This window comes from Telmatherina bonti (assembly GCF_933228915.1).
Source record: "Telmatherina bonti genome assembly, chromosome: 14".
Classification (NCBI taxonomy): domain Eukaryota; kingdom Metazoa; phylum Chordata; class Actinopteri; order Atheriniformes; family Telmatherinidae; genus Telmatherina; species Telmatherina bonti.
The window spans coordinates 7,326,642-7,338,518 of NC_136612.1; the positions used below are offsets into that span (position 1 = coordinate 7,326,642).

At 45.3% G+C, this 11,877-nt stretch overlaps 1 protein-coding gene across 1 annotated transcript; it reads right to left on the minus strand.

Moving 5' to 3' along the window:
- Positions 1–307: 307 nt before the first annotated feature.
- aoc2 (amine oxidase copper containing 2) lies at positions 308–11,677 on the minus strand. The gene is made up of 5 exons (XM_079253436.1): positions 10,106–11,677; positions 5,697–5,815; positions 3,610–3,776; positions 2,112–2,244; positions 308–1,086 (listed from the first exon to the last, which is right to left on the minus strand). Exons 1-5 carry the CDS (start codon positions 11,670–11,672, stop codon positions 796–798), a joined length of 2,277 nt encoding a protein of 758 aa, XP_079109562.1. The 5' UTR covers positions 11,673–11,677; the 3' UTR covers positions 308–795.
- Between the last annotated feature and the right edge of the window lie 200 nt (positions 11,678–11,877).

Below are 11,877 nucleotides of genomic sequence, written 5' to 3' on the forward strand. Positions count from 1 at the left end.
CATGATGAGGTGCAACGGAAGATTCTCATGGTGATGAGGTGGAACGGGAGATTCTCATCATGATGTGGTGGAACGGGAGATTCTCATGGTGATGTGGTGGAACGGGAGATTCTCATCATGATGTGGTGGAACAGGAGATTCTCATGGTTATGAGGTAGAACGGGAGATTCTCATCATGATGTGGTGGAACGGGAGATTCTCATGGTGATGTGGTGGAACGGGAGATTCTCATCATGATGTGGTGGAACGGGAGATTCTCATGGTTATGAGGTAGAACGGGAGATTCTCATCATGATGTGGTGGAACGGGAGATTCTCATGGTGATGAGGTGGAACGGGAGATTCTCATCATGATGTGGTGGAACGGGAGATTCTCATGGTGATGAGGTGGAACCGGAGATTCTCATGGTGATGAGGTGGAACGGGAGATTCTCATCATGATGTGGTGGAACGGGACACTCTTATCATAGATGTGCAGCTGGTATAATCTGCAGCAACTTTGTAGTGCTTCATGCCAATCACCTTTTTTTCATCTGTCTCACCAAAAATTAGATGGTTCTGGAGAACAGAGCAGGTCCAATCTGGTACTAGAGAGGTGGATCTGATCAAGTGGATGGTGGAAGTTGATACTTAATTTAGTGAACGTTGATCTAAATGACCACCAATGGCCTTTTAGGTAACAGATTAAACATTTACTAAATTAAATTAATAAAATCTTAACACACAGTGTGCAGCGTCAGACTCCCACTGTATGTCTGAAGTCATCACAGCTTCATTGGTATCACTGAACACCAAATCAAATCCAGTCTTCAAAGTTCATCACACCATCAAAACCATGGTAGGTGAATGGCTCCAGGGTGGTGCCACAGGTCTCCTGAGCAAGGCAGGCCATCCTGTTGTTCTCACAGCTGTCTTCAGCTCCAGGGTAGAAGTGAACTGCATCTGCAGAGTTAATGGACGGGTCCTCATCAAAGTAATTATGGGGTCGCAGCAAAACCCCACCCCCATTTCCAACTGTGACTGTGTTGGGGATGTCCTCAGCATGAGGGATGTGTAGGAAACCAGTCGTTACCCAGGCAACCAGATCCTGCAAAAACACCAAAAATATTATTTAACTCACTCATCTCATTTAAAGCTGACACTCTACATGACACACCTCAGAAAATCTTGACATATAAAATAGACACAGTATTTAGTTTCAATAAGGTTTTTTTTTATTTTTTTTTTTACTGCTCTTCTTAACTTCTTCTGCGTCTTCTTCAAGCGCTTTTTATTTGGTGGTTTGTGGCGTTTGCTTCCGGTCAGCTGTACAACTCAACACTGACCCAATTCTGGTGGAATTGCACCATTTTCTGCATCAAGTGACTGATAGCTAAATCCCTTGAAATAGACTAAATGACACGTGTATGTAGTTTTGTGGTTAGCCTAAGTGTTAGCTTTGTTGTTTGCCTGGCTGTTAATTTAGCAGTTAACTTGGCTGTTAGCCTTACTGTTAGCCTGATTATTAGTCTGGCTATTAATCAAGCAGTTAATCTAGCTGTTAGCCGGACTGTTAGCCTGGTTGTTAGCTTGGTTGTTGATCTAGCATTTAACCTAGCTCTTAGCCTGGTTATTAGCCTGGCTGTTAATCTAGTAGTTAATTTAGATGTTAGCCTGACTGTTAGCCAGGTTGTTAGCTTGGCTGCTGATCTAGCAATTAACCTAGCTTTTAGCCTGACTGTTAGCCTGGTTGTTAGTCAGTTAGCCTTGCTGTTTTTAAGCTAAACTGATGTTTCAAATAGAATCATAAATATTGAGGACTTTATTTATTCTTTTTTATAAAGACCTTATTTTTATCCTAAAATATAAGTTTTTCTTTACATATGAAGCAGGATTTTTTTCATTTCTCCAAGTTCAGGATGAAATCATTTATCAGTGATGCAGCCAAACTTAAATAATATGTTCATGTAGTGCGTCTATTTTTATTTTGGAGGAGATGTGAGTGGAAAATGTGGCCATAAGATGCTGGTAATCTGACATTTTTCTGCCCTCTGAAGGGAGTTCAGCATCAGACAACGCAGCCTGACAACTTCTCTGACATGAGGGCTGCACATGCAGGTCCAGTTTATATACTTCATCAACGATGCTTTCATTGTCTTCAATAAACTTGCTGAAGTCGACTGCTGGGTTCCAGACGTCATTTTGACTGTACAGACTGCTGCTGGTTTGCTCCAAGTCCTTATGCTTGGTGATGGCAACTTTATACCTAAACAGAAAGGGCAGATAAGAATACAGATCCTTCTAGAAGGTCGGAAAGGAATCACATAAATTCACACTCATTTCAAAACTCATTTATAAACCATGTGCATGTAAAAAGGATGTTTCCATGCACATTAATAAAAACTTAACACGATGTGCAGGCGCATAGGTCTTCCTCGCAGCACTGTTAGATGTGTGGAAACCAGTTTGTCCAGTCAAACCCAGTCGCATTCACTCTAACAATAAATGGTATGAACAAAAGCAAGTCATTATCTTTCCATTGACAAAACCTAACTTAGATTAGTTTAGTTTAGTTAAATCACCAGTAGCAAAGATTACAGAACCCACGACTGCATTCTGATTTCATTCAGGGGTCGAACAGACCCAAAGCCACATCAGGAAGGAGCTCTCTGGAGGATGACTGCGATGTTCCCTCCTGAGCTGAGCACACCATGAGACATCAAGGGATGGAGGAGCAGGAAGTCCACATGAAGACGACCAGATGTCAGGCAAGCAGGGACCAATGGAGGAGCTCCAGGTCTGGGATTTGCTCTGCAACAGGATCAGGAGCAGTGCTACAACCAGGAGCCGCGGGAACAACAGCCATCTGGTGTCACCAACATGAAGCAGACAGCGTGGGAGGTGGGAATGCTGTAGTGGCTGGGGCCTTGGCGCTGGCGAGGCCTTCAGCTTCACCACCTCCTGGAGTCCGTCTCAGAGAGAGGCAGGCAGGAGACCAGCTGGAAAAGGAAAGGCAGGAATGGAAGCACAGCCAGCGAGACGGCGACCTCCTCTCTACCATCGGTCGCCATCTTGCAGAAACCTGGCAGCAGAACAACGTTTGACATTGTCGTCATTCAGTTGCGCCTCTCCTCTTCTTTTGCAGCAGGATCCCTGGATGACAGTTATGCTGCTTGTTGGTTCTTCTTTCTGTCTTCTCCAGTGCTGGACTGAAGAACTGGAGTCCAGGCAGATGGTTCTGGTTCTGACAGAGGTTTTCCTTCAGGTTTGCAGCTCAGGATAGAGGATTAAATTAAAAAGATCTGATGTGCTACGTTGGTTTCCTCAGGCGATTTAATGAGTTAGTTTACATGAACACAGTTATAATCTGAATTCATTTATATCTGAAAAATACATTTGCTGTAATTTAATCACAATAAATTGATTGTGTCTGTAAAGTGCGGTCAGGTGACTTTAACGCAACATGATGCTGTGCAAATAAAGATAAACTGAGATGAACTGAAACTAAAGAACTAGGACAGAAATCCTTTAGGATGTGGAGAAAATCTCCTGAATCATGACACTTCCTGTACATCGATGAGCCTTTCCAACCAGTAAAACCAACTTATCACCAGTACAAACTGGTACCTACCTGGCCCAGGACATGGACTTCTCCTCAGGCTGGCTCTCTGGTAAGTGGTCCCCTGCGAAGCTGAAGACCTGCAGCCTGTAGGAGCGCTGATGACCCCAGCGGTTTTTGGCTTTGCTGGCTATGTGAAGGTAGCGAGGCGTCTTGGTGTCGTAACGGAGGGCGGCCTCCTGTTAAGAAGAAAATACAAAACAGGTTCCTGTGACTGAGAACTCCTCTCATCATCAGCCTCAAGCTGTGTGACCTGAACTGTGTTTCCTGTCTGCTCTGACAGCTGAAGTTCACAGGGGTCAAATTAAAATATATACAAATAGATGAAGCGTGTACATCAGTACTACCAGATGATTGCTGAAGCTGGAGATGAAGGTTTGTCACCATGTGAGAAAAATCTGACAGAGGAACTCATCAATAAATTAATTCATCAGTAAAAATACATCACACTGACTGTTCACACACACCATGTGACCTATGGGTTTTACTCTGAAATCTCTACAGGACATCCTGAAGTGAAGTCGTACCGTTATTATTAATGTGAATGTCTGTGGGGGTATTCACATTATTGAGATCCTGTTCTGCCATTTTTATTATTATTCCGCCAAACTTTGCTGCGCTACTCCTCCTGTGCCGTTCAGGTCACGTCAGTAGTTTACATCTCAAACCCTGCAGCTCTGCGATTGGTCAGTTTTTGCATAATGAGATGAAAACTCTGCAACGGTTTGCAGTGTCCGGTTCATCAATTTCCCGTCCCCAGTGTCTTTCCTGCAAAATGTTTGAAATGCTACTCCTCCTACACCTTTTGCCTCACTTCAACCATTCAAATATCAAACTGTTCAGCTCATTCAGGAGATCTGTTCTGCGTCTTTTGGTCTTTCTAACATTTAAACTTTTCCAGTTATTCAGGTTTTTGTCAAATTTGCAAATCATTTCCTGTGATTGGACAAAACAGAATTCAGCTCAGCAATTGGTCCATTTTGTGCACCAGGACACAGGTACACATACAAGGCATGGGTTCAAATGCAGCATTTAACATATAGCTCTGTTGTTGCTTGTGTGACGGCGTGCAGGTCTGCAGGCTACTTAATGTGAACTATTGGTCTCAGCTGCACACTTTAAGGAGCAAAGGAATTTATTTACAAATGTCACAGTCAAATATGAAGGATTGTTTCCAACAATGCTCCCTGCAACATTTCAACACTGATAAATCTTAAACACATTTAAAAAAAAAAAGTTTTTCACATTGAATAAAGTCTTTCACATCTTCACTGGAATTTAGTTCAACCATGCACATGTTTTTGCAGTCCCACTAATTACACCCTGCTGGAAGTGAAAAAAGGCGTTCCCATCCCAAAAAATTTCAACGCTTTTTCCAAGGTGCAACTAAGAGTATTAGCGACGTAGTGAGTAAGTCCGTGTGGTTCAGTACATAAGTTCATGGGTTCTATCCCAATGTGGGGCAATTAAAAAAATGTCAGCTGTCCTTTTTTTTCACTTTCTTATACTTATGCAATTTTATTTCAATCAATCAGCACAGTACAATAAATGGGCATTCACAGTTGCTATTATTTCAACACTAGCTTTTTCTAGTTATTATTATCATCATCATTATTATTATTATTACATAAGATGCTACACACAGTGGACACATAGCACATCATAGATCTCCAGAGACAAACTGGTCCAACATGATGTTTATATCTAACATGATGTTCTCTGATGGATGGAGACAGTAACGGATACTTTTATTGATCTTTGAAAGTCCAGTATGTCTGGGATCAGATGGAAACCAGTGTTGCTGTACAACAGCTGGACATGATGGTTTTATCAACAATCCTTTTGTTTATTTATCTTTTGATTTCTTAATTTCAACGTTTGTGCTACATCTTCTGTTTTGTTCTCCTGTTGGATCTTTTCTTGCTGACACCAACTCAGACAGAAGGACAGACAGACAGACAAACAGACGGACAGACCAGCAGGGAGCAACATGGGACCGAGGAGGAGATTTTAAAATGTGAGAATATTTTCTCCTCTGTAGTTTGAAATGTTTGATTTAGTTTACATGAACTGTGGATCAAAGTGAGTGAAGTGTGGACCTGTTCTGTGTGGAGCTGCTTCTCCACCAGCTGAGGAACCATGGCGTAGTGGTCCGTCATCCACGGCAACGACACATTAACAAACTCCATGTCTTTCGTCTGAAACACGTTCTTCACACCTGCAGAGAGAAAAACATGGCAACACGTTCAGGTTCTGTGCAAGTTCATCACGTTCAGGGTCTCTGGGAGCTGGAGCAGATCCCAGTTAGACACACTGCAGGACCAGGCGGTTCTGCAGGACGAGCCGGTTCTGGAGGACGGGACAGTTCTGCAGGACCAGGCGGTTCTGCAGGACGAGCCGGTTCTGGAGGACGGGACAGTTCTGCAGGACCAGGCGGTTCTGCAGGACGAGCCGGTTCTGGAGGACGGGACAGTTCTGCAGGACCAGGCGGTTCTGCAGGACGAGCCGGTTCTGGAGGACGGGACAGTTCTGCAGGACCAGACGGTTCTGGAGGACGAGCCGGTTCTGGAGGACGGGACAGTTTTGCAGGACCAGATGGTTCTGCAGGACGAGCCGGTTCTGGAGGACGGGACAGTTCTGCAGGACCAGACGGTTCTGGAGGACGAGCCGGTTCTGCAGGACGAGCCGGTTCTGGAGGACGGGACAGTTCTGCAGGACCAGGCGGTTCTGCAGGACCAGACGGTTCTGGAGGACGGGACAGTTCTGCAGGACCAGGCGGTTCTGCAGGACCAGACGGTTCTGGAGGACCAGATGGTTCTGCAGGACTAGGACCAGGACCAGGACCAGGACCAGGACCAGGACCAGGGCCAGGACTGGGGATCCCTGCAGCAGGCTGATGGAATCAGATGTAATGCGTGGCAGCAGGTCAGTGTGAAGTTCTGACATGATCTGTGCTCCAGCAGGTGATTTAGCATCAAACTTTGATATAAAACTGCAGTTTAAGACGTTTGAATGAGCCAATCACACGGCAGCACCATAAACGTTCACATTACACAGAACCTCATCCAGGTTTCACACCTTTTACAGCTTCTCTTACAATTCCCCTCATCTTTCCTCTCTAGGGAAGATGTGTGTGTGTGTGTGTGTGTGTGAATACATCATCCAGATGTAATTCTTTGTGTTTCCTTCTTTGTTAGGGTCCGGCTGAGCGGGACTTGTCCAGTTAAACTGGACAGGGAATCCTCTGTATCGACATGGTGGGGATCATGGAGACTATAATATGGCGACAGTGTCGTGAGGTCTGTGGGAAGTTAGGGGTTTGGCGCCCCTAGTGGACTAAATTTACACGGGAAAACTCTTTTGTTAAATCATGATATAAAGTCAAGTCGCGTTGATTGATTTTACATGCTGGGAGGTGAAAAGTTAAAACATGATATCATCCTGTTCTTTGCTTTTCCCCACGCAGGAGGTGATGCTTCTGCCTGCGTTTATCTGCCTGTTTGGAAGAAACTGAGTGGATTTTTCTCTTGTTTATGAATTCCATTCAGTTGAGGAGTTGATCTGTTAGGAACTGAGGACACATGAAGCTTTAAAAGGTTTTTTCACAGCACGGGTGGAGGTCTGCGCTCGCCGAGTGCTTCGTGCTTCCAGGGTCACCATGTCGTTTCACAGGGAGACTGAAATTATTACGACAAATAATTTCATATTAAATCAAGTGGACGCTTAGGGCACTGGACTTTAAGGTTAAAGGTAATAAATATCCAGGAAGAATTTGACATTGCAAAAGATTTTTACTTCACCCAGTTTGCAGCTGAGTACGTCAGACTAAACACTACTGTTGAATACACACACCGACGTTGTGTGTTGGACTTTAAACGGGGAGATGCTCTCATCTTACATAACTGACATGTTTTAAGGCGACAGTTTCGTCATGAGACTGGCTTGGTGTGACTTAGTGCACAGCCGGGATTCCCAACAAGCGCAGGAGATGAAACAATCATCATCAGCAGGTCAAACACTGCAAACGGGGTTTATGTAGGATGCAAACGTGTTTTCACCAAACGGGCAACGCTGCAGCTCTGAACAGCAGCAGAGAAGTGTGTGTTGGGTGTGTGTGTGTGCTATGCATGTCCACTTCTTTCACCCGGTGGCTTTACCCCCCCCACAAACCCCCCCATCCCTCTGATTGCACCCATCACACCTCCAGGCTCTGCAGACGCTCTGTTAATGCACTAACGACTCTGTCTGTCGCACACAGGCTAGGACATCAGGTCTGTGTTTTCATTTTCATGTCCATCTCCATGGCAACAGTTGTCTCCATCTGCTGAACTCACTGCTGTCTTTCCTCCTTTTATTGCTCACTTCTGGATGTGGAGACATTTCTGGCACTGTTGAAGAAATTCTCATGGATATTGATCATTTTGCCTGAAGCTTGCTCCTCTCACAGGTCATGTGACTTTTTCTGTTTGGTTAACGTGTTTAGCTACGATCAGAACCGCTTGGTTTTGTTCTTGCTTGTTTCTGTGGGTTTTTCAGCTACATGGTCATGAATTCCTCAGTGGACGTTTCCAGGTTGTCTGGAGGTGGTTTTGGAATATCACAGAACACTAAACCCTCTGCTGCGTGGCTGTAGTTTCAGAAAGATATCTGTCATGCCATGTTTTATAGCAGCGGTCTCCTGAGACCTAAAGTCCCAGCTTCAACCTGCGACTTGACTTCTGCTTACTTGGTAAACACACTCATCTAAAAGGAAGCCCTCTGAGGAACACATTAACTGAACGAACACATGCTGTACAAGCTACAAGTCCATGCTGTAAAACACTGCAGTGCTTCTCCAACATTACAAATAATGACAAAAAGCAATGAAGCCAAACTCCCGCAGTTGCAACACTGCCCCCATGTGGCAAAGCAATGCAATGATGTGCCCATGCAGAGCTGCGTCTGCGGTTTTCATTCCCAGCTGCAGAGGTTTGGTTGCAGCTGGAATCCTGCAAAGTTCCACCTTAATCAGGATAAAAGTCCTGCATGCATGGACAGGAAAGTCCACATGAAAAGGCTCCAGTACAGCTCTGAACAGGACCCAGAGAACTGGAATGATACAAGTCCATTAGTGGAGGACTGGACGTCAGGAGGAAGCAGGTCCAGCAACATCACGCTGCAGGAACAACATGCGACACTCTGGAACTCATCTTTCATCATAAATGATTGTTTTGTGGACTGACTGCCATGTTTCCGTGGCCTTTGGTTTATCACCACCAGAGTGAACCAAGAGTGGAATCAGTGACAGTGGTGCTGCTCTATTAATATTATCTTGAAATAAATTCACAAGTTCTAGTTTCACAATGTGATTAAGAACCAAATGAAGAAACTGTTTTTAATATTCCACCAAGCAAGAAACTCCCAGGCAGAACAGGAGGAATACAGCAGTCTTTATGTCTAAACACACACCAGACAAAGCTGTCTGCAGGAAGACAAGGACATGCGAGTCCACCGCCGAGCTGGTCATGTTAAACTCCACAAAAAGCTACAAATCTGGTCAAAATGGCAACGAAAACATGCATGGAAGACTTCTTCATTTTACTTGTAGATGACTGAAATGTACTCTGTTTTAAACAAAATTTTATCTGGGATTTTTACAGTGGAACAGAATAAGTGGTGGCACTCCCTTCATGACTTCCTGTCAGTTTGTCACTCAGAAATGTGACAAAAACATGGCTGATACTTACATGTAGATCTATAAATTGATCTATAGATTAATAGTTTTATAGCACAGAAATGACAAAAAACAAACACAGCAAGTTCTAAATCAAATTCAAACTACCATGGAGACACTTTCATGAACTTCAAGCCTCATTGCTGGACATTAAAATTGACACTGAAAAGTCGTAGGAGGGTATAATAAATAATATATATATTTATATATATATTTAATATATAAATAAATGACTTAACTGCCTTTAACCATGATCTGGCATAAGCAGAAACACCAGTTAAAACCCACTGAAATGGGTAGAAACTCAACATCACTAATAAGGTTATTATTATTATTATTATTACTACTACTACTATTATTATCGTTATTATTATTATTATTATTATTATTATTATTACTATTATTATTGTTATTATTATTATTATTATTTTATTATTACTATTATTATTATTATTATTATTGTTATAATAACTACGACGTTTCTGGTTTCTGACCCACTCCGGCTCAAACCCACTCAGTAGCATAACTGCTGTTTATGATAAACAGAGAATTTGCGATTCTCTTTGTTCGTTTCTTGTTAAGTCAGAGAGTGTTTATGTCACTCTACCCTTGTCCAAATCCCGCCAGAAAATTCTTTCATTCATATATATATATATATATATATATATATATATATATATATATATATATATATATATATATATATATATATGTATATAGTATGTAAGTATGACATGTGTGTTGTCCACATGTGTTTTCTTTGTCTGCAGATTCTGCCCACATGCAGCTTCTCACCAGACACGTCCAGGTCCACCTTGAAGTTGATGAAGTGTGTGTGGATGTTTCCCAGGACATTCTCCGCCACCTGGTGTCCGTGTTTCAGGCTCCCACCCACCAGGTAAGATGAAGAGATGTAGCCTGTCGCGTGCACCTTGGCCTCCACCGAGCCGCTCTGGTAGAAGATGAAGTCCCACATGTAGTCGTAGTTCCCGATGGCCGTGATGGTCCGGAACACCAGCGCGCTGTTCGCCATCCCGCCGTAGCTGTTGTGGAAGAAGTCGGAGAAGTGTCTCCGCAGCGGCTGGCCCAGGTTGTGCTCAAAGATGCAGATGGAGTTCCGGAACCGGACCGGAACCGGGACGTCTATGTACCGGTACGTGTCCACATAAGTGGCCTGGTAGGGACAGTCCACTCCGCGGACCAGCTCGTGCGCAAAGCGTCCGATCCCGATGCTGGAGTCCAGAAACTTGGTCAGGATCATCCCGGGCGTGACGGAGCCGTACACGGACATGGCCTCCTGCACGCTCAGCTCGTACACGATCCGCTCGTCCTGAAAGCGGACATCAAACACCCTCATGCCGGTGAGGGAGCTGAGCCCGAAGGCGAAGCTCCAGTCCAGGTACAGGACCTGGTTGTTCCGGACGCTGTAGCGCTCCCCCTCTGCGTAAAACTGCTGCGGGCCGATCTGGAGAGGCGTCGTCCTGGGCTTCAGGGAGCCGTAGTCCCGAGGCTCCCTGAACACTATTTTCTTCACATTCCCCTTCTCATATTCCCCCCTCAGCTCCTCCACAGACTGGAAGTATCTCCCGTTGTACAGCAGCCGCTCCACGCGCCACTGGGACGCGTCCTGGCTCTCGTGGTTCAGCAGAACCTCGAAGCCCACCGGGTGGATGTACATCCCACTCATGTCTCTGAAGAAAGACACCCAGGTCTTCCTGTCCCCAGACCGGACTCCACGCGGCATCTGCTCGAAGACATTCAGTTGTCTGTCTGGCCCCACGCCGAAGCTCTCCCTGAGGAGCTGCTCCAGCTTGGAGAAGACCTCCCTCTGGAAGAAGTCAAACATCAGGTGGTACTCCCCGATGGTGACGGTGCGCTTGTTGAGGGCCAGGTCCATGCCGTAGCGCTTCTGCGTGACGTCCCTCAGGGAGGTGGGCTGGGGAAGAGGTCCCACTACGTACTCCCTGATGCAGTTTTTTGTGCCGAAGAAAACCACCACGGTGGCCTCTCTGGTGGGCTTCGGAGCCTTCCTGTCCAGGAAAGCCAGAGCTTCTGCCTTCCTGGGAGGAGAGAGGTCGATCAGGAACAAGAAGTTCTCCGATGGTTTGGTGATCTGGCTGGTGGAGATGTTCAGATGCTGCTTCAGCATGAACTGCTGGACTTGGACATACTCCTCCCGGGAGAGATCTGCAAACACCAGGCTGCGCTCGTCGTGCTCGCGCCGCAGCGGGTGCGCGCGCTGCCTGGAGCATTTGGGCATCCTGCCAGAGTAAATGCAGACCAGGACTATGTTCAGAATGGCCGAGATGAGGACAAAAACGATAAGCAGCCATTTTACCAGCGAGTTCATCTTCTCTACCATCTCTGGAGAACCGAGGCGAGAAGAATGAAGTCTGAGCGGGAGGAAGAGGAACTTTGGAAACCTGAGCCTTCCCTTTTCCCACCCCTTTCTGCATGGATCCCACAACCCCCCCTCTTGGAAGCAGAGTTCAGCCTCTCACAGTGTTTCCCCTCAAATTAGTTTCAGGAAGTTGTGTTGGTGTAAATAGACAAGTCCAGCGGCGTAA

Excerpts from the sequence above, each read along its gene's own strand:
- aoc2 (XM_079253436.1), bottom strand. The coding sequence starts at position 11,672 with ATGGTAGAGAAGATGAACTCGCTGGTAAAATGGCTGCTTATCGTTTTT. Across the intron at positions 5,816-10,105 it reads GGTGGACCTGGACGTGTCTG|GTGTGAAGAACGTGTTTCAG; the intron begins GTGAGAAGCTGC and ends TTCTCTCTGCAG. Across the intron at positions 2,245-3,609 it reads AAGTCCATGTCCTGGGCCAG|GTATAAAGTTGCCATCACCA; the intron begins GTAGGTACCAGT and ends CTTTCTGTTTAG.